At 36.6% G+C, this 23,694-nt stretch overlaps 2 protein-coding genes across 4 annotated transcripts in view; one reads left to right on the plus strand and one right to left on the minus strand.

Annotated features, from left to right (window-relative positions):
- The window catches only part of frem1a (Fras1 related extracellular matrix 1a), a 65,668-nt gene extending 59,212 nt beyond the window's left edge, over positions 1–6,456 (plus strand). The window contains exons 30-39 of one of the 2 annotated variants that reach the window (XM_017713935.2): positions 15–144; positions 346–418; positions 830–979; positions 2,040–2,251; positions 2,374–2,421; positions 2,616–2,771; positions 4,406–4,537; positions 4,661–4,776; positions 4,882–4,967; positions 5,073–6,456. In XM_017713935.2, the coding sequence (XP_017569424.1) occupies positions 15–144; positions 346–418; positions 830–979; positions 2,040–2,251; positions 2,374–2,421; positions 2,616–2,771; positions 4,406–4,537; positions 4,661–4,776; positions 4,882–4,967; positions 5,073–5,275 (1,306 nt within the window). In that variant the 3' untranslated portion in view covers positions 5,276–6,456. The remainder of the gene's footprint in view (positions 1–14; positions 145–345; positions 419–829; positions 980–2,039; positions 2,252–2,373; positions 2,422–2,615; positions 2,772–4,405; positions 4,538–4,660; positions 4,777–4,881; positions 4,968–5,072) is intronic. The other variant, XM_017713936.2, reaches the window with a different exon arrangement.
- LOC108437087 (inactive ubiquitin carboxyl-terminal hydrolase 53) overlaps positions 6,031–23,694 on the minus strand; it is a 64,767-nt gene continuing 47,103 nt past the window's right edge. For both annotated transcript variants that reach the window (XM_017713939.2, XM_037546872.1), the window contains exons 14-18: positions 20,648–20,715; positions 9,796–9,835; positions 8,877–9,616; positions 8,017–8,123; positions 6,031–7,448 (exon numbers count right to left, since the gene is read on the minus strand). In XM_017713939.2, coding sequence (XP_017569428.1) covers positions 8,047–8,123; positions 8,877–9,616; positions 9,796–9,835; positions 20,648–20,715 — 925 coding nt within the window. In that variant the 3' untranslated portion in view covers positions 6,031–7,448; positions 8,017–8,046. The remainder of the gene's footprint in view (positions 7,449–8,016; positions 8,124–8,876; positions 9,617–9,795; positions 9,836–20,647; positions 20,716–23,694) is intronic.

The following is a 23,694-nucleotide window of genomic DNA, read 5'->3' on the forward strand; positions in this document are numbered from 1 at the left end:
ATGTTTTCCTGTAGGTTAGAGTTCAGCTGGGCCAGAATTGAGCTGACGAAGACAGAGCATCATGTGTGTGAAGGCCAAGGACCACTATCGGTTACCATTCAAAGGGATGGAAATATGCAGGATTCATCATATGTAACTGTCAAGGTGATCCAAAGTAGGCCTACATTTTCACTGTATTGGAGAACTGGTTGGGAAGCTGTCTTTGAGTGTTGTTAATTTGGACTGGCTTGTGTAAATATTACTTTTGATTAGGCACTGTGAACGTAGTCAGTGAACATTGCAGTGCTGAATAAATGAACTCTGTGTGCTGTATAATTAAATGACTGCATCTTCTTCACTCATCAGGTAAAAGAGCTAACAGCATCTGTTGGAAAGGATTTCTTGCCTGCTCCCTCAACATTGATTCAGTTTGATCCTGGTAGTATACATTAACTTTGGCAGTTCATTTTTAATATAAATTCTCAATTTTTACCATGTCGACCTGCTAATATTATATCAAAAGCAAAACAGTTATGGAAGCTATTAGGATTGCACAGTAAGCACAAAATGCCTTATTGTGATTACACTGATAAACCTTTATGATATGCTAGGATTATTTTGACCCAAATCATTTACTTTAGCTGATATTTGATTTATCATTTGGAATATGCAATGCTGTTTAGTATTTTCACATCAATAAAAACCTGATTTGTTTGATGACTCATTTGTATGAGCCAAAGGCAAAAAAAGGTATGGAAATGTAGTTAAGGCCAATATCATAATATATTGTGCAGTCCCAGGAGCTAATCTTCCTACTAAATGCTGATGCTCTGTGTCCATGTGTCTCCAGGCATGGCCAGTCGACTCTGGAAGGTGGAGCTGTTGCAGGATTCTCTGGAGGAGGCTGAGGAAACATTTGAAGTGACCTTGGATTCTCCTGTTGGAGCTATTCTAGGAGGAAACACAAAAGCCATTGTTACAATACTGGACACCAGAAACGGTCAGCCTGTTATGTAAACATGTATCGTGTGACATTATTTCATTCATCAGCTCTGTCTGTCATTTGCCTTTGGTATTAGTTTTGACCCGTTGAATGGACACCTAAAATAAGATGGGAGATCCCTAATCTGAAATTTTACTATCGCTATCATAACAAAACATAACTTTTTTTGGTGATGGCACCTTTCCATTTTACTTTCAATGTAAGTCAATGGAATCAGACTTTTTTCCAAGTAATTTTGGGCCATTTCTTTTGGTTTTGGGAAATTTTCAACTTGCCAAAAACTGAAAAAGACAAAAATGGAGGTACAAGGTTTTGTTCCAACAGAAGTGATATATGAACATTTATAAAGGCTTATTACAGGGTGTCAGTTTTCAGAAAACTTGCTGAAATGAAATGACATACTAACAAAAGCAGCCTTTATTACAACTGCAGCTTATTGGAATAAGCCTTTATAAGTGCCTTGGTAGGTTTTTGTCACCTGTCATGAAAGGCTTATGTAGATGTTTGTGTAGCTTTACTGACGCTAACCATTCAGTAAAGTGTTAATTTGCTTTTTCACCATTTACACTACGTCTAAAGAGATTAAAATTCTACATTGTTTTCTTACACACTTCTAAGAATAGCTCTGTCAGTTTACACTGAAGTCCCTGTAGCTACTAAAAAATAAGCCTTTGTATGAAATAAACCTGGAATATTAAGGGGTTAATTTGCACTGTGTGATTGTCTCATTTTGAGCTATCACCAATGTGAAATGGGCTCTATAAGTAAAGACCTTATCAAATAATAATATTGCTATAATATAAGAAATATAAGAATAATATAATAATATAAGAAAAATTGCTATATACATTGTGTGAATATTTCTATATAAATGGACCAACAAAAATAGTTTAAAATGACTTGGAATGAAAGTTCTTTCTATGAAGTACATTAAATCTAATGTTTTTTCCTTATCATAGAAGGCTGACAATTTGGAGGTTTTGTTATGACAATGATTTAACATTTCAAAAACTGAACTTACAAAGCATGTTCATCCAGCTCTTGCCTGACTTCACAGGGAAATGTGGTGAGAAAGTTCCTCAGAGGGGTACAAGCCTTCAGGGTAAGGAGGTACCACTAGGGCCCTACCCAAGACATGGCTCGATCCAGGTGGAGACTTTACCCATCACACAGAAAGATGGGACAATCGGTGCCAGAGGTGATGATTTGCTTCAAATCATTCCTTCTGTCTCTAAAAAAAGACTGAGAACCAATGACAATGGGAAGAAAGTGAGTAACGGCCTAAAAACACAGCGCTTACTTCTTTAAATCAACACTTGACTAATTGTATCTGCAAATCTTGCTTATAATTATATGTTTTAAGTGAACTTAGAACTTATATTCACCCACAGGTTCTACCTTCTTCAGCCATTCAAAGTGGATCTGAGGTTGTTTACACTGTAAGCTGAACCTTTAAGCATAGTTTCACACAGAACATACCTGTAATGCAGTGCCTTCTGCTCCTCAGGGAACTGTACTGCACAGCATGCATCATAAAAACCATATAAAATTATACAACCGTGCAATTAAGTCTGTAAAAACCTCTGACCGGAATGATGAAAGTCTGAAAGAGTTTCACCACCTTTTACTGCAGTATCACGGCATTATGTCACTGGCAGTGGAGGATGACACGGCATCCATTAACACCGGAAGGAAGGCTCAAGTTCAAGTGACCAGTAGAGGGCAGCAGCGTTCACTCCCTGTCAAAATCACAAGCCAACACACACAAAGAGGCACTGCTGCTGCTCAGGTGAGAAACAAATGTCAAAAAAATGTGATGAAGTATTTGAACTTTAAGCTGGTGCACAGGAAGAGCATCAAGTATTCAGATTATTTTATGTTTTGTTATTTAATATACTTCCAGTGTTCACATCCACATCATAGTTACACATTCTGTATATGTATACAGATGAGATTAAATTCTCCTCTAAAATGTCCTGGTATTTTGCTCCATTTATGCTCCATTCACTGATGTGTAATGCCTCAGTACCACAGAATGTTCCCACCTCCATACTTCACTGTGGGTACAGTGTTCAGATCTTACCCTTCTTGCTCCAAACATGAGCTTAATAATTGCAAAAGAGTGCTGTTTTTTGTTCTATTTTTTGTTTTCAACCTGAGTTACTTGTTCCAAAAGAGTTTTGATTTGTCTAAACATGGTTTTGGTGCATGTTGTAGGTATGGACATGATTGACACTTCATTGCTTATTGTGTAACTTGTTCCTGCTGCTTTCAGATCGGCTCACAACTACTTTCAAGTGAAAGCTTTTCTCTTACCTCCCTCATCATTAGTTACTTATCATTGCATATACTAACAGGGATGCGTAATAGCTTTAGTAGCGCTCTGTTGCTTTTTCTATTTGAGTGTTGTTTGATCACATTGTCCCTGAGAACTTCATGAAGCTCCTTTACCTTCACCGTGACTGCTACTTGTTGCATGACATCTTCCCAACCAGGACAAATGTCTTTCGTTATACCAAATGCAATGTGCCAATGGTCAATGCGTTGAGTGGGTAAGAAATTTTAAACTCTTGGGGGTCCAAGTCCCATCTGATTTATCTTGAAATGAGCATGTTATATACATGCTGAAGAAAGTGCAACCCAGAACTTACTGAGTATGGAAAGGCTTGCAGGTCTGTGTGTCTTTCATCTTTCATAAGACCTTTGCTGGAAGGTGCTTTTCTGGTTTGGGCCTGTTTACCAAAGAAACTAATTTTTTGACGTGGAGGGTGTACAGAAAAGATGTTGCCAAATTATTGGTGTTCCTCCCACACATTTCCAGTCTTTGGAGGAGAGAAGAGAGGAGGCAACACTTAGGCAGTTTAAGATCAAACCAGTCCATTACATGAATATCTGCCTCTCCCTCTAAATATAGACTCTGTGTTTTTAGCATTAACACAACAGTCGGGTCATTTTTGGCAAGGGAATACAAGATGTATACTACTTAAAACATTATAAAATGTTATTTTCTAAAGTAGGTGTATGTTGGAATTGTTTGTTGTCGTATGTCATAGTACTTCACTGTCCCAGGAATAAATTCTAATGCAACATTTATTTGACGTGTGCTTTTGCATGTATGCATACTGTAGGTATGTATGCAAATTGCTTACAGTAATAAATGTTTTATTTGTGCTTTGAACATTCATATTTCTATTTTTGCATTAGTAATGTTTAGAAAGGATGACTTATTTTGATTTGTAATTTGTACGCATGTTCCGGTCAAAAGATATGCGTCAGATTTGAAGAGGATGTATGCGCTGAAAGAATATTAGATAACAAAAACAAAAATGCCTGAATACTTGTCTCCCCTTACTGTATATAGCTGTACCTACTTTAAAATTCCAAAGACATTCTTGTATAACTAATTTGCGCTTATATCCTCAGATCACACCATATCAACTTGTCTCTAAACCTTGCACTCCAGAGTTGAGAGGTTTTCTTCATTATAATGAGAGCTTAGGCCAGCTCTTCCATTGCAATGGAATCTCCTGGAAACCATGGGCTGTTAGCGATGAGGTAACCAATGAAAATGAAAGACACAGTGCCTCACCTTGGAACACCTGTTATTGACAATCCATTGTACTGAAAATAAAGTAAAGCAAATGTCCTGGTATTAATGTCTTCTTTGCGCTTTTCCAGGCAGTGAATGCTAAGAAGTGTCCACAGGGGTGGAAATACCATAATCACCACTGCTATCTGCTGAGCTCAGAGGGCAAAGCCACATGGACCGATGCTGCCAGGTCGTGCCGAGAAAAGTAAGACCAAGCACAAAATGGACCACATTGGTTTGTCAGCTACGCTGTAATGAAAATCAGATTTCCTAATCATGCCTTGTCAAATATGTATTTTATTTGATGTAGCTTCCAAGGCAACCTTGTCAGTGTCCTATCAAAGACAGATATGGACTGGCTCTGGGACTTCAGCGAGAGAAAACCCTTCTGGATTGGTAACTTTTTCCATCTTTCAGAAATTAGTTTATAAAATCGCTTAAATTCAGAAAACGCTAATGCAAAATTGGGTCCTATAAGACACCTGCAACAACTCTCTGCAGGCTTAAATGACCGAGAAAGTAAAGGCCGCTGGGAATGGGTGGGTGGAGAACCTGTCACTTACACCAACTGGAGGCGGAGTCCTCCCAGAACCAGGAAGAAAGGAAACAAGAAGTGCGTTTTGGCCTGGAAGAAGACAAAGTGGCAAATACGAGACTGCAAGACAGGAAGGGGACATCGCTATATGTGCTATGTGAAAACATGAGGTGCTTCCAGCTGCTAAACCATTTATTCCCTTCCCTCTATCAAGACTGTTTACTTCTCAATCTGCAGGGAGATCACTTAATGAATAATAGTGCACTGGGTACACGATGAACTGGCACTTACATTTGGGCATTCTGGACACATCAGGCCTCAAGCATAACAGTACTTTAAGTTGGCCAAAGCTGTCATAATGCACAGTGTCACAAGGTGTGGTTTCAACTTTCAACCAGAACGAAAGGTATGCACACTATGATGAACAGCAAATATTTAGTTTAATCAGTACCAGTTTCTGAACTGGTTTATATTGTACATGTATACTGTAGTTGCATACCTTCTTACATATTTATTTTACTGATGTATGTCTATAATATATATGTTAAGATGTGATTCAGATGCCTTTAGGGCTCAATTTACCTGCCTTTGGCCTGTTGAATTTCTATGCTATGGTACTTCAGCAGCCAATTAAGAACACCATCAGTACCCATTTGTAGCCATGTTACTGAAACTGCTTTGGCCTATATAAATGTTAATCTATCTGTCTGTATGTAAAATGTCTTATTGTCTATTTAAGTAGTTTCTGGGTTATAAGATCAGGCCTCAGGGACTAATCAGTCAGCTGGCTAATACTGACACACTTAATTTTGGATTGATTAATATACATTGTCCCTCACAAGAATATAAAAAAATGAGCATCTGTAAAATTGTCAGTTAGCCCTCATTTATTCACAGTTAATTGACAGTTAGCAATCAATGTCATGATCAAATGAAAAGCTTTTTATTTAACAGTTGTTAATCAATAGAAATGAATTCATCTTATATAAAACATTTTTTAATAATTACAAATAAATCAGCTTTATTCAGGATATCAGTTCTGTTTACATACAAAATAAGGCACTGGTAAGTAGTGTCTGCCTAGGAATGTACAAAATGTAATTGTATGTAACAAAAATAAAATATGAAAAATGTACATCATAAGTTTTGGAACCAAAAAGTATATCACATTCAAATAAACCAATACAATGTACCCATATATTTAGGACTAAATTAAAAACTTAACACATACAAGCAAATATTTTAGACCGTCTTAAGACAACATCGCCAAATGTGAATTTATGTACAACTTAGTATATTTGCACACAAAAGAGGTTAAGAACCAATGGTATCTACTGTTGGGATGCTCGTGAACTTTGTCAAAAAATGTGCAAATTCGCCAGTTTAAGGAGACCACCACATCTAAATGCAAAGAAATTGAACCATTCTAACAGAGGTGTAGTATTTATTCAAATTAATTGGACTGTAGCCACAGTAGAACTGTGAGAGTTTGCACTGTTACCCGCCAATACCTCCAAATTCAACCTATATGTCTTCAGATATGAGACACCAATATTTCTTATTTACTCAATGCTAGACTGATACATGCCTTAGACTGGCTTAGTGTATCTAGACTTAACATCTTGTTGCTGCCACAAAAAAAAACTTTTTTCCTTCCCCCTACATTTGAGCACGGCAGCTGTCCTTGTGTGAAAATTGATAACTGAACTAAAGATGCTCCAACATATAGCTTGGAATGAAATCATTTCACATTAACTTGCATTAAAAGTAAAGAATGCTTTTGCCTTGGCATGTAGTGTTTCCTTTTGGAAATACATGTTTCCATTCTAAAATTTGAGAATTTGAGCCAACTATTTCAAAACAAAAACAATGTAGGTCCAATATTAAAATACCTCAGGAAGGAAGGCCATCGAGCAGTATTTGCTTCACCTTTGCAAATGGCCATCAATACAAAAAAAAAATTAACAAAACCCAAATCATTGACCATTCTAAAGAAATCCACTATTTGTCACAAAGGAAATATTCTCCATGTGTATAATTATCCAAATGCAGTGTAATCCTCAATGAGTACAGTGGTGCAAACACAGCAGATCATCCAGATCTTGGTCCTAGTTTTAGTTTACTGCATCCTGATACATTCAATGGCTCACATTATTCAAAAACATTACTGGAGCGAACCTACATGTACAGTTTCATTCTCCTATGGCTCATGTGCACCAGTAAAATGTTTCGTACTGCCATAGAACTGCTCTTTGAATGAATGTAATGTAATCCACTCCAGTATCTACTTGGAGGATCAATCAATCTCTTTGGCATTAGATCTCTGAATTTCACATTTCCACCTGTTAAAAGAAGCAAATATACATATAAACCAATGTTATACATTTCTGTATTTTAGGTTTGAAGGCATACTTAGCATTTAATAAGTAAATGTAGTAATTATAAATAATGTATAGAACATACTTTGCTTGTTAGAAGTTAAAGTACATGGTAAGCTATGTGAAATCTACAATGTACTCAGAATTTCACATTCTTTCATTGTTGGATATTCATTAACATGAATACTAACTTATATGAAACCTCTCAGTATGTACAGCAGGACTAGGTACTACAGTAAAAAAGTATTTTACACATTACCGCTGAGTATTGTAAGTACTACATCATTACCTTTTAAAGTAGACATTTACTGTACTGTAAAATAAAATGCTACTACAATCTAAACAAGAATTCAAATTTCAGTGGCCCTCTAATAATACCTTCCCCCCCTACACCAGATACTTGCTTCTTGAAGTTGTATTGAAGAACTTATCCTGTATTTAATCACTTGTGAGCATTTTAACTCTAACTCTAACTAATATTAACTTTTTGAAGTAGCTTTTTTTTTTTCAACATTAACACAATCATCATTACCATCATGTCCACAGGAACTGACGTTTGATGTCATAGGAAGCCGTGTTCATCCAATCCTTTCATAGAAACAGGATTCCATTTGACTATCGGTTTACTGGTGATTTGGGCTGAGGAAGAGAAAATATAACATTCTTAGATCAAACTCAATGTTTTACATTATTGTGGATGAGGTTAAAACTAAAGGTTCTAAATGTATCTTGGCCTGGATTTACAAAAACCTTTAAACTGCTATAAACATCAGCGGAGGCTCTTCACACTATATTAAACAAAAAATTTAAATTCAACAATTGGTTTTGCTCCAATATTGCAGCAGTTTCATAGAAGGGACACCAGATACTGATGTAGAAAATTCTGCTTTACTACACACCCTGTTTTTGTAGGGTTTCATTAAATGTTTTAAATAAAAAGCACTGCATTAATATATTTGTTCAGAGCATACAATTCTTGGCATGGATGTACAGCTCTAGGAAAAAATTAACTGCTAGTGCTTACATTAAACCTTCAATTACACACAGGAGTACAATCCAATAATTACTAAGGTACTTCACACATTCAACTTATAGGCACAGAGTATTGTCAGTGCTACATCATTACCTTTTACAAAATACCTACTGTACTGTAAAATAAAAATAATTTCAATAAAAAAATTTATGTTATGATTTTTGTCTTGGATGTCCAGTTCTAGGAAAATATTTAGTTGGTTTAGAACTTTTACATTATTAGAAGTTTCTTTCCACTTTTAAATAGTCCCTCACACTCTACTTTTACAAACATGATTCATTAAATAAAAGACTGGTTCTTCCATGGCATACTCCTAAGAGCTCTTACTGGGAGTGCTGAGCTGAAAGCAGTAATAATACCTGTTTCTTGCTTTGTTCTGAGGAGCTCTGGGATCTGTATGTCTGAAGGTGCTGGAGAAGCCCTTTCCCCATGATCGCTTTCTCCAGACGACGTGTGTTCTCCTGATTTAGAATCTGTGTTCATATGAAGAGCAGGCCTTTTCTTATGGTACTTTGCTCGGTAAGTGTCCGTCATGCAGCCATCAACAGAAAAGTAGGTGGTGGGGATTGCACTGTCTCCTGTAGTGGGGGAATCAAGCCGAGGCTTAGACATTGTAGGGCACTTCTCCTCACTCTCACTGGTGGACAAATCATTCCTTTCCTGGTCAGAAGAACCAGATTTGGAACTGGAGTCTGATGAGGAGTGCATGTTTGGTTCAATAGAGTTCTCTAGCCATTTCTGAGGACTCCTACTAGACAAAGTTGCTCCTTTACGAGGTGGAGATCGGGGTATGAACGCAGCAGAGTTGTGGATCAGGCCCCTTCTGTTTTCCACTCTTAGAATGTGAGTTTTGGGGGGCAGTGGTGGAGCTGAGGATTGGTGAGGACTCTGGAAGGGATGCTGAAGAACAAAAGGAGCTGTATCATCAGTGCGAGAGAACGCGTCCTCCTGCTCAGATAAAGGACCAGCCAGGTCATCAGAGCTGTTCCATTCAGAGCTGCTAGTTTTGTTTAAGAAAGGAGACACTGGGCCATCGTCCATCTCATCTGCTGATTTTTCTATTCTCTCCAAATTAGCAGGCAAATTATGAAAAGCTCGTCTTTGATAAGACAAAAGAAAGCAAACAAGTCACTTAATATTGAACATATCAAATACACAAAGAATAATGCACAGATTGCACAAAAATAAACAAAAAAACTACTCATTTCATGAACTCATGTAATCAAAGAGTTTACAAGTGCTGAAGACTGTGTTTGTTTGAATGATGTCTGGACTTGCCTTTTAATGCTGGGACTCAACTGAAGTTTATCAGGTTTGCCTTGAAGATCACCGACAAGAGAAAAACAAAGAAAAATATTTTATTAGATTTTATTAGAATTTTAAAAGTATTCATTTCTCTTTGGAAAACAATTCCCCAAAACTTAAATAATTCTTCAAATTGTCAGTGTCAAACATTTGAAGAAGAATGAATCAACTGATCCGTTCAAAAATCTATTAAACAAAACATTTTTTGGGAGATAATCCTTTGTATTGCTTTATAGAGACACATTCGGCATACAGCCAAACTATTGTTTTCATGTTTAAACCCACAAATATGCTTTGTACCTATTAGAAAAAATATGACCTTGACTGTGGCCAGGCATTGCACAACTGCTACAAGATACCTAAAGTCAAACTGTTTTTAAATCTTCCCAAGGCTTTCTTTCTTTCTTTTTTTTTAACACATACATGGCTAAAACATAGAAGTAAAGGAATACTTTTAATTGAACCCAGTTGTAAAGTTTATACATAAAGTCTGTAACTTCTGGCTTAAATAAGGCCTTTGTTTAAACAAAGATTAAACAATCTAAATTTGGCAATATAAGACCACAGAGCTCTACTGTAGTGCAAGACATGAACCTGCCCAAAACTTCATGCACTCTTCTGTAGTAAACACAACAGCTGGAGAAACAGGAGTGATGAAAATGTTGTGTTCATGTATATACCTACATTGCAGACATATTTTGGTAAATATTAGACTAGTGGGGGCATATGGCTGTAATTCTCCAGTGCAAGCTTATATAAGAGGGCTCAGAGGGGTGAGGAAATATCTCAGTGGGATATCGGGCAGCCACAACACTGCAGGGGATCAGGAACCTGTCTCCTCCACCCTGCTCCAAACTAAGAGGCCCTGCTTGGGCCATCCGGTTTAAACCAGCCCCTCGGTTTTCTCCCTACAACTAGCCAAGAATGACTTAGCAGCGAACATAGCATTTAAAAAAACATGATAACACAACAGGCATGCAGAAAAGGAGGGCTAAATAGAACATTAGCTGAAGTTGATACTACACTGCATAGAGGAAAATGATAGTCAAACATCTTGGAGTAGAAATGCTGATCTTGGTAACGCTGAAAGGATTACTTGAACTGATGAGACCGGAGTTCACCATTATTAGCATACATACCAGCTCCAATATATAATTTCAAAATCTTAATCAATAATTTCTAAGGCTATATTATATTTACAGTGCACTTCTGTGCTACTACGAAAGTGTTTTTGAACTGTAAACTGTGATACACAATGGAGACACCAGGGGGTGCTCAAGATACAGTCAAAACACTGCTGTGAACACTGGCGAGGATCACAGCAGTGGTTACTAAGGTAATAAAAAAAAAAAAAATCTTAAGGGAATATTTGAGAATGTCTTAGGAGTTACACCGAGGAATATTCTTATGAACTTTGTATTGTTTGCCTTAATATTCATACAAATTTTTCCCCCTTAGGAAACCTTTCAGGGATCTGATCCAGGCCCTGCATATTTTAGTGTTTTCCTGCTGCAACACACCTGATTCAACAAAAAAAAAAAGCTAATGAATACACCCTTCCTGAGATAAACAGGGTGAGTTAGAGCAGGATGAACAATAAAATGCGCAAGGCATTGGAGATGTGCGTGTTGTTCCCGTTTATTGTTCATTTCAAGCATAAACTTAGATGTGCTCCCAGTATTTGTACAATATAATCTTGACCACAGGACTCCAGCCACATAAACTTGGTAAATTACATTTACATATTTTTCCTACATTCCAGTTCTGTGAGGTCTATATAGTATGTTCTCCTTTATGATCTGCCACAAAATGTCCACAAAATGTTCTTTGAAGAATAGCATAGAAGAACAATTTGTTGATTATCTAAAGGACTTTTCAACGGATGGTTCTTTAGAAAACCATTTTTGTAAATGAATGTGAAGAATTTTAAAGCTTAAAAAAAACCCATGTTCTAGAATGTTCTAATGAATCTAAATGTTCTAGGAAGAATTAAGTTTTAAAGGTTCTTCACTCTCATATCTCATTTAGAAATATGGTTCTTTAGGGAATTAAAATTCCCTTTTACTAAGTTTACTAAAGAACCCTTTAAATGGATGGTTGATTAGAGAACCACTTTTGTAAATGAGATGTGAGTGTGAAGGACCTTTTGAGGTTTATATAACCTCCACATAATGCCAAGGTTCCATGAAGAACCCTTAAATTGGTAAAGGTCATTTGAATTATGTGAGGGTTCTTCAAAAGGCTCTATACACACACACACACACACACACACACACACACACACACACACACACACACACACACACACACACACACACACACTTCACTTTTTGGGGGGGTTCTTCTATGGCACCACACCAAAGAACCATTTGCGGTAGCTCATTTAAAGAGATCTTTCATGAATTACATGTTAAAAACAAAAAAAAAATGTATATACAGACTTTTTATATTGTACTTTTTTATACATATACTGCCTTTATTTCTTTTTGCGTTTTATGCTTTGTCATTTATTTAATTACAAAACAGCAGATTTAACACAACTGAATGTCAGTACAAATTAAAGCATAAAAAGGCCTGCATTGTCAAATTTGCACCACCTTTTCAGCTACGTGGTGACTTCTGGTATCAGTTTTCCCCCCTGAGATGCAGACTGCAAACTCACAGAGCTGAAACTGCACCAACTTACAGTTTGTGTGTTAGAGAGAGATGCGATGTGTCAGCACACACAGCTCCCCCCTTCTTCCGTTTTTCCCTGAGCATTAGCAACCAAATCCCTTTGGCCAGCACGCAATTATGAGAGGATTGGACTTCAGACCCCATTTTATATGTTTTCCCCACCCCTCCCTCTCCCGCTTCCCTCCTTTTCTCTCAAGCCTGTCATGTTTAAGCTGTTAAGCTGGTGGAGGTTCTTTATTTGATGACCATGACTTGACAATGTCAGTAGAAAGTATTACAAATTAAAAATGCAGTGAGAAAGAAATGTTGTAAGTGTTAAAGGGTCCATATCACTGAACATTTTGTTTGTTTTTTTTTTAAATAAAAAACATTGATGTAGTATGTTAACACTATTAAAGTTTCAAAAGGTACCATCAGTCTACACATGAAACTACACATAAAACTGTCTAGTTTTAAATCACACTTTTATAATTTTAGGAAAACCAACACACTGACACACTCACCCACTCACTGAACAGCAGTTTATACCAACCTATTCATACTGAAGTCATAAGAAGTGTTTCAACCTAGACTGCTTTTTGAATGAGGCTCAATACATGACAGCCAATCACACAATCACAACAGAGGTCATTTACATTTGTCAGCCTTAAAGGATAATTATACTGTTTTTGCATACTGTGTAGTTCAGTTGTTAAGGCCTAAACATCAATCAGAGTGGTTTGTAAAATCTAAAATGGCTCACTGTGAAGAAACTTTTTTTTAAAAACAATGGTGGTGTTTAGAACCAGGGGTCGCAATGCCTGCAAAAATAAGCTTTTTATTTAGTACCCAAAACAATCAGTGAACCTACACGTGTCTGAGTTTTTATATGTAATGTGAAATAATGGCAAATCTGGGGAAAAAAAAAAAGTCTTCTTTAGTGTCTATTTTGTTCTACAATACCCTGCATGTGCCGCTCCACCATAAACTGAGAGAATAACAAAAAATGGCTAAATGAAACTCATTAATAGTAATGTCTCAGGCTTCAAGCAATGCATTTATAACCATTTTGCATAATAACTTCGTGACGTAGCCTTTTGAGGCATTATATTCTATAGACATCTGTTCCTATCACCACAATTCTGACCAAGTTTGTCTAGAAAAGAGTATTTCTCATCAAACCAATTTGAATTACACTGTTTGCATCTCAACTCTTGAATTATGCAGAAAGAAAATTCATGAAATTCCCCTTTAAACGTGCAGTAAGACAAACAGGCTATTTAACTGTAATTTGTAAACTGCGAGACAGTATGGAAGATGGTCATGTAAAAATAACTTATGACTGTGTTTGGTAAATAAAACCACACAAGTCCACACAAGAAACCACAGGAAGAACGATAATATATAAGAAAAATGTAAAAAAAATTCTGAATCTGTTCATGTAAAAATTAAATAGGTAGGGCGGCGGTTGAGCAGCTTCTTCTATCAGTCAAACAAAGTCATTGCTTTGAGGCCATGCCCAGGCAGAACCACTTAAGTGTCACTGAGCCATTCATCAGTGCACAGCAATCACAGCATTAACTAATACCACTAAAAAAGGTCTTGGCTTTTTGATTTTATGAGGAGGCCAAAAAGAGTGGAGTTCTTGTGACAGATTTTAAGCCAAGGAAGCCACTAGGTAATTTTCTGAGCATTAAAACAAAACATTACATCATTTTCACGTGTGCTCTTAACAGAATGCCAACCAGTAATACTCTCTGCAGTATTGCACACAGACACACAATCACTGTTCGAGTACTGCCCCATGTACAGAATACTACACTTCTAATGATTTCACAGATACAGAAGAAGCATTAATTAAGGGCAGAGGTATATCATATGTAGAGACAGGGCTGTAGCAGCCCTCCTGGTAGAGCTCCTCTGTGTGGGAGCTTAAGATAGACGAGTAAGGAGGGAAGGGCTAAGGGTGATACTGCTGCACCCATAAATCAACAGTCAGTTGATCAGCCCTGATCTGGCACGATGAGATCACCGTCAGCACAGCTGAGGGTCACACACCTGTTCTGTAGGTTTACTCGTGAAAGATCAAACTGAACCAGCACCATGAAACACAAATGAACACAAGCGAAAGCTGCATACTGCACAGTGTGCAACAAAGTGATTTAGTGCAGTGTAATGTGAGCTGCAAGACTTACAAAACAATCATGAAAACGTTCCATACCGTAATACAGATATTCAATGCCAGTCGAATATACAGTTTATTTTACAGTCATCATCATCAATTATATTAGTACTCTATGTTGATGCTTAATCAAGTAAAGGATAAAAATGAACTGTGATATATTTAAACAGCAAAGATCAGGTTCAGAGTTCAGCCTAAAAGTAATTTGATTTCCAGTTAAAACTGCTATTTAAAAAAAGATAAACAATAAATTATATATATATATATACACATATATATACACACATATATATATATATATATATATATATATATATATATATATATATATATATATATATACATACATACACACACACATACATACATACACACACACACACACACACACACACACACACTACATATACCCCTCCTATGGTCCTCAAATATAATAACAAATTTGGTCCTTGGGGTCAATCTGAGGTTGAGAGCACATTCATGACTCTCACAGAATGACCATGTTGATTAATGTTGGTGACTCCCCCTTTCTTCTCATAAACATATTTATTTACTTATTTTTTAATTTACTTTTTTTTTTTATTTACTATTTTTTGTAACATATTTGTGTCTAGTTACTTTAAGACCTCGCTCACCCCTCCTCTTTTGTTATCCGGGCTTGGGACCGGCACTGGCAGAGGTATAGAGGTTTTTTTTTGTTTGTTTTGTATGGGGGGGGTGGGGAGAGACCATTTGTGACACAGAAAATGGATAATGAGAACATGTCAGGTACTAGTGAAAACATGGAATAGATTTTTATGCCCACAGTAAACTTTTAGTCTTTAGAGACAAACAACATGAAAACAACATGAAAACAACATGACAATCCACCCATTTGTGAAACATTGTGAACATGATAGTAGTCAAAAAATGAAACAGTTCTTTATGCCCACAGTAAAGCTGTTAGTCTGCACTACTGTACACAGGATGTGCAGAGTGTATGTGCATGCTCCTTGCAGACATATTTTTTGCATTTTGAACAGGTTTTGCTGGTCTTACAATCATTTTGGGTCGGACAGACCAGACACCTGCCACGTTTCATGATATATATCAATATATTTCAATTATTCTCATATATATATATATATATATATATATATATATATATATATATATATATATATATATATATATATACACACACACACACACACATACATACATATATACACACACACACACACACACACACACATACATAATATATTATGAAATATAAATATAAATGCATGCAATATGTGTTCAGCACATTGAAAAAATATCATCATGACAATTTTATGCTTTATCAGTTGTCCCCATCAAATTAGGAAAAGTCATGAAACATGAAGCAAAAGAACAAAAGTGAACTACTATTTTTTGAATGATAAACATTGAATGGGGTCAAATTGACCCCAAGGACGATAGGAGGGATACATACATACACACTATATATATATACACACACACACACATATATACGTATGTATAATGTTTTAGGAGATTAGACAAGAAAATTACTTGTTTAAGGAAGTGGAAAATTTTCAAGCTTAAACTAGAGTTAAAAAGGAACAGGAGACAGGATAAAATCAAGCTCCACTCTTGATTCACATTTGGAAAAAAAAAAATCCACAGGTGTTCCTGTCCATCCTTCCCCTGTGAGAAGACAACACTATGAGTCTCAAATGATATGGAGCCATGACAAAGCTGTTCCTGAGAAAAGAAATAGGCAAAAAAGAACTTCTGCAAATCAAGGTTCTGCAAACCACCCAAGAGTCCAGACCTCAACATCACTGAATGTGATAGGATTTCTTGGATTGTGAGATGCAGAAAATGCAACTGACTTCAAAGACAGCATTTTGGAGGTGTGGAAAAAGATCTCTACAGATTTCTTTGAAACACAAAACAAGGTTCTTAAAAAGAATGGAAGCTGTTGTTGAGGCTTTGGTGTAATTTTCTGTTTAATATATACTGAGGCTGAAAAAAGCAGAAAATTACTGACACTTAATGGTTATGTTAACTGTAAATTAAATATATAAAGAGTGCTCTCTAACATTAGCACTTAGCATTTAGATTTTAAGAGAATTATTCAACAAATGCAGCACAAATGATCTTGTTCTTCAAAAGTAAAGATGATGTAAATGTAATTGATCAACATCTCTCAAGATATATCTGGAAGTCAAGTGCTAATATGAGTAGTACAAACCTAAGTCTAATGCTGGACATGCTTGGCTGGATCAGTTTACATGTCAGAAATATTTATCGGTGTCTAAGTATATCTATTTTCCAATGCGCAACAAGATAGTATTTAAAATTACGCATATTAGCAAGATAGCATTTATGAAATGTTAAGATGCTATACCAAGTCCTGTATTAATTCTCATGTCTTGTAGAGATGCATGTATTTTGCCTTTTACATGTTATATAATACAAGCAAAAGTAAACCAAACAACTGTTGCATAAACAAATTTACAATCAACTGGAAACTGCAGGATTGGGTAATGTTGAAACCGCCTGCCCATAGTTTCATCATTATGATGCTGGATCAGTCTGGACTCTCCACAGGCATTATTACAGCGCTTCTATATCATCACCCATTTATTTAGAGCATCATGAGCCAGTTTCACCTGGAGGGCTAAAACTAAATCTCTGACTCATTTAATGGAGGATCTCGCAAAATTGAGAAATATGATGGCACAGGCCAAGAACACCATTGCTCTTCCTAACAGCTTTAAACATGTAAACAAAAGGTGCATGGGTAGAAGTGCCTTCACCCTCTTTAATATTTTATTTGTATCTGCGCCAACATCCACTGGCATTACAGGGTCCATTTATGACGCTCATGTGGGTTTATGTACTAAACAAAATAATCACAATTTTTCCATGAACGTTTTCCAACCTCTATCCCTTATAATTAAATAGGTTGTTCTTGTTACTGTGACTAAGACTAATGTATGTAAATGATCCCTGTTCTGACTTGCTGTCGTGTATTGTGCCTCGCTCAAATGGAATCACTCCCTTTAAATGCAATGTGAATGATCTGGGTTTCGCTGCTATAGGATGAATAGATGCGTGTAAAAGTATTGATTTTCATGACATCACAGAAACAATGCACTGAAAATAAGCCAGTATTGCAGCTTAATTTCCAAGTATGGTGTGGAGAATGAATCTGCTCTGTTCAAAACTACATTCAACTTAATGCTGTATTTTATCTTAAAAGTTAAGAAAATAGTTTAGATTTTATACAGTACTGTGCAAAAGTCAGACCTTTCATTTACTTAATTTCCAGTCAAAATGGCCATAAAGTGCAAGTTAATAATTCTTCAGCATAATAAAACAGGCGGCATGGTGGCGTGGTGGGTAGCACTGTCGCCTCATAGCAAGGAGGGCCTGGGTTCGATTCCCCGGCCGGGCGACCGGGGTCCTCTCTGTGTGGAGTTTGAATGTTCTCCCCGTGTCTGCGTGGGTTTCCTCCCACAGTCCAAAGACATGCAGTCTGGCCAATTGTACGTGCTAAATTGCCCCCCTGACGCGACCCTGACGGAAAAGCGGCTTAGAAAATGGATGGGCATAATAAAACACATTTAGCAGGAAATTAGATGCATCTCTAACCCATCATAATTCTAAGCTTAAATCAGTGTTTAGCGTGGCTACACTTTGCCCTTATTACAACTTGCACTCTTTTCAAGAGACTTGCTTAGTTTTTTTTTTTTTAAAGAAATCTGCAGGGATATTTTTCACACGTACATTGCAAGTTCAGTCTTAAAAATTGGTTACGTTTTCTGCTTCTCACAGACATGTAATAAACAAAGGGCGGTGTGTGACGTTTGCACAGTGCTATATGTACAATTTATGTTTACAAAGACTCTAGGATTGTCTCATGTTTCTCAAAATGAACGACAAAAGCTATGTCATGTGTCACACAGAACACATCAATCAGGAAAGCACCGGTAGAAAAGTGCTCAGACTTACAAGCACGTTAGTAGTCGTTTTGTGAAGTTCAGAAATACTCTTGGCCATAAATGTAAGTCGATGACACTGTAAGTAATGCAGGCAATGACAGCCCTTTGTGAAACAAAAGGAAAGAAAAGTCATCTGTGAAAGGGTTTAGAGCAAGATTGCCTGGCGTGTGGCTATTTAGCAGGCTGAACTTTCATCAGCTCTTGATGACTTGACCTTTAGTTGCTGGGAAACAAAGTGCCGCTCTCAGCCTGGAAATGTGTGAACACAGCGCTGAGATTAAACAAACGATGCTAGCATAAATGAGACAGTTGCTATTTGAGAAAATGAGCAAATCACAAGACAAAGCATCTCCCTTTTAAACACATTTTTAAAAATTTATCTACACAGCAATTCTGGCCAAAACAGGGGCTAACAGGTGCTTAGAGGACTTTTTCTGAGGGGCAATTTTCCCCAACTTGCTTTATCTCAAACATGCCAACAGATTTTCTTTCACAGCTTCCCTCCTTTTGAACCCTTATAAAAAGGATTTGGGTTCTAATGGTCACAAGATCTAACACTGTGCTATTTGAGAGACGTCCCACACTGTAGACAGTAGGTCTGAACGGGTGCCAAATTGACACATTCGCCTGCCAATACAATCTGCAAACTGAACGGAACAAAAACAGCAGGGAACACTGTAGCTCAAAAATAAATTTCACATATCAATATCAAAATTAACACAAGATCTGCTAGTCATAAAATGAAATTTTTCCATTTCAACACAAGTAACGTGGAAAGAAAGGGTGAGAGAAAGAGACACAGATGTATAATGTGTTCATTATACAGAGAAAAAAGGAGAGAGAACAAAGAATGCTAAACTCTCCAAGCCTCAAAGCTACATTAAAGCATTTTCATGCTCTTTTTCAGCAACCACTTGCATGGGTACAGAGACCCTCAAAGGCCAGCATGAGGACAAGCCTAAACGCTGTCCTTTCCGCTTCAGTTCATCAACTCATAAAGCTTACGTAAACCACCTTCATCGGGGGAAAAATAGACCCCCGCCTCCCCTAAACTCCGCCTCCAAGCACTGACAATCAGGACAAATGCTCCGCTGCCTGACATCATTCGCTTCTTTACCTCATCAGTTCAGCTGCAGTGTGATAACAGGGTATCATGGGGAAAAACAAGGAGAAAAAATGTGAGTGCACAGCCGTGAAAAAGCTTTTTGTTTTGTTTTTCCCCTGTAAATTTGTGTGGGGGGTTTAAATGCCACCCTCCTGACAACCCTACTCTTGTCGTTTTTTTTTTCCTGGCTGGCTGGGCACAGCTGGACAGTCCCAGCACATTCATTCTGATTCACCCCCGCTGAGAAGAATGCCACCCTGAACTGCAGTGCTGAGAACTGTCTGTTTCTTTGTTTTTGTTGACATTGTTTATTATCTATCATGACTGGCAGTTATGTTGTTGTCCTGTCTGATCTGTGGGGGCCGTTTGACCTCCTGATCGAGTCTGATGCGTCAGGTTGAAGAGCGAGGTGGCCGAGACAGGGCGCAGACGGCTATAATATCCCATTCTCTCTGTCTCTCCCTCTCTCCCTCAGCCTGACTCATTTCTGTGTTATCTTGGTGTCAAGCCCCAAAATAAAAATAAACATGTTACTATTTTTAACATGCTTTTACTTTACTTTTAACTGTGCATTTTTAACTAAAACATCTGCCTTTTTTCCCCCACTTTTACTGCATTTCTAACCTTACAAATAAGGGTTACAATTCTTTGCAATGTTCATTCAGGTAAATGTAGTCTTAAATGATACATTTTATAAAATCTGCTTCATTATCACCATCTATTCATAATTCCCATATTGGTGCATCCATATTTCCTTGTTTATAGCTTCAAATAATGATTACTGGATTCAATTTCCAGATATTCTTATTTGCTAGTATACTTCACTGTGACAGGCCTACTCACATTTTAACTGTAGTATCTGTGTGATGGTGTGTGCTTGATCTCATACCAATGTAGGGTGCTTACCGTAGGAAACTGGTGTCTGTGAGATGTCTGCCTTTGATTCATCGTACCTCCGAAGGTGATTCAGTTCCCTAGAAATACACAATTAATTGAACTAAGTGATAAAACACAATAATAACACTCCCCAGGTGAGTATATATTGACAGAACATATACCAGGATACAGGTTTTCCCTTCACACCCACCCATTTCAAGAGATTAAGTTAAATCCACAGCCTGGCACCAACACCCTCACCCAAAACACTGCCTCACCATGCTGAAATCTGATCCGACCCCTTTTTCTCACTCTAAAAACATGAGTGATTTTAGATCACTGGCTGTGCAGGAGCTTAATACTTTAAAATGACCAGTTTCCTGTGAATTGTTTATTAAATTACTAGTAAAAACAGATTAAAACTTTTAACAGCAACACATAGTACAAATGGCAATTTACAGTATATAAAAGTGACAGCACTATGAATGTCTAGTGAGTGAATGTCTTTAAAGCACTAACAAATTCTATGTTTATATCTCACTGAAATTGTAAATAATTGCAGCTCTACTACAACTAAAATATGAAACCATGAAAATATTGATGAACATTTGTAACTTTATTCATTGCAACAAGATAAATATTTGGATCAAGTAATTATATATAATTACTTGACATATATACACAGACAAACTTTCAAATACATTTAAATCCTACAACAACAAAATATTTTCAAGTTAGAAGGCCCAGTAAGTTTAGTTCAGGATGTTACTTAACATATGGGACCTCGCCATGCGAGAAATACACTGAAGTTAAAACCCTCAGTACCTTTTATGATGCTAGAACAAAATAATTTGAATTCGTAGCTCATGGATACCAAAGATATGACAAAGCTGGGTATGAGAACATAAAGTTATAGATAAACTTTCACTGCGTAGGTCAGGTTAAGAGCAGAGGAAAATGGAATATAAATTTCCCTTACTTTGGGGCTCTTATGCCCTTAACTCATCAGAAAATGCAGGAGATTTGTTTTTGCTGACAGCATCTCAAATAGAAATTGTGATGTGAATTTGGAATCAGAAGTTGAAAGCCTTTTAATATACATCACAGATATGGTAATGATATTTTAAAAACTACAGTACAGAGGACAGCAACCTCTTCTTGCATAAACTTTGAATTTTAATGCTTCTAAGCTTATGCTACATATTTTAACCCTGTCTCCAAACATCTGGTAAAAAGCACTACAAAACATTTATTCAGAAAATTTGTTGCTGTTCATGAATACTATGACAAGTTTATGCCTTTAAGGTGATGTTTAGCCACGCTTGTGCTATAACGGCAAAGTCAAACAAAAATTAAGCTTTTACCATATCTTAACATCAGTCTACTGGCGCTCAATCCACAGTGGTGGAGAGAAAGAGAAGGAAGAATACAAGACTGTGCAATGTATTATACAACATATCCACAATAACATTTTGGAAACACAAAATTAGCCGGCACTGTGCATATTGTGGTGATCTTAATGTATTTTCATGATGCACGTTTTATTGCATATTTCAAAATTGTGTCATGGTTGAGTTTCCTAAAGACCACCATAGTGATGTGACTTGTCTTGAGAATGTAATGTGTTAAACCATATTAGCAACACCGCAAACAACAGCATAACTAACAGCTTGCACAGGGCACAAACCCAACAACCTGCTCATGGAAAAGTTTGATTCCCTATTCAGGGAAAATAAAGGCAAATCTGCTAAAGGCAAATATGTTGGCAAAGTTAAACTGAAAGAAAAAAAAAAAAAAAAAAAAAAGTGGTAATAAGCCATTAATCTAGTTTAACCAACTCTAGTAAACACTTTACTTAGCAAAACAACAGTAATTATTTGTATTTGAATAAAACTAGTTAGTGTTTATCACATGAAGTAAGTTTTTAGATTGAACTGACAAACCATTTTTTCCTGTATAAGCTGTTCATGTCTGTAGATGTACTCAGATGTTAATATTCTGAATCTGCATATATCGTTATAAGGTGGAAAAAAGTTAAGATCTTCATTCACACCATGGGCATGTGTGTAGATGTATATCTGAGAGGAAAAAAAAGGTAAAATGTAAATCTATGACCCTTTGCTATGCTTTTAAATATATTTTAAAGAAATGAAACACAAAGTGTGTGTGACCTTGACAGAAATGTGCACTGTATATTCCACTCATTTAAATTCAAACATTTCAAATTGGGGCCTTAAATAACAGACTTCATATTTTTAAATGAGCGCTGTGTCACATGATCAATTGCCTTTTATCTGGAGAATGCTACCAAGTATAGAAGACAATCCGTAATTTACTGCAACAAGCATTATCATTTCACTACTCTGCGGGTCATTATGGAGAAACTGCACAATGCACCTTGTTTTCACAAAGTAATAATTTAATGTCTGGTTTGTAGGTTGTGTGATTATTGCCTGTGGTTTTGAAATTTGAATAAAAAGTACCTCCACTGTCACACAGATTACTATTAAGAAGAAAGTCATTCTATAATTGAAGGTCTATGAGGTTTCTGTTCTGGTAATGTTTTTTTACCATCTGTATTTTGCTCAAGCAAATGATCAAAGTATACAGTATCAAACAGCCACAGTAGAAATCTATGTCTGTACAGAACCGACCAGCACAAAGCACATGTGAAAACTGAAAAGACACTGCTTACATGTACAAGCTTGCACATTTGATTGAAACTCTAGTTTCATGTGTACTAATCAAGTTAAACTATTCTTTTAAGTTTTTGCACTGCAAGTCTGGAATGAATAGCAAATTCATCCAAGAGGAATATAACATGCAATAAAAGCAAAAAAATAATTTAGTTAAAAACAGCAAGTGCAGCAATCATAAAAAATTTACAAGAAAGCAATAAAAATCTGACTGAAAAAGACCCACCAACTCCATTCACCAACCCCCACCACTAAACATATATTCACTGGATAGCAGGTTTACTCAGTGTCATAAAAAAACACTAACTGCTTCTGTTAATTACCCACAAACTGCAGCAATTCAAGGCAGCAGTGAAATTATGAAGCAAACTTAAAGACATC

This window comes from Pygocentrus nattereri, chromosome 2 (assembly GCF_015220715.1).
Source record: "Pygocentrus nattereri isolate fPygNat1 chromosome 2, fPygNat1.pri, whole genome shotgun sequence".
NCBI classification, from domain to species: Eukaryota; Metazoa; Chordata; class Actinopteri; order Characiformes; family Serrasalmidae; genus Pygocentrus; species Pygocentrus nattereri.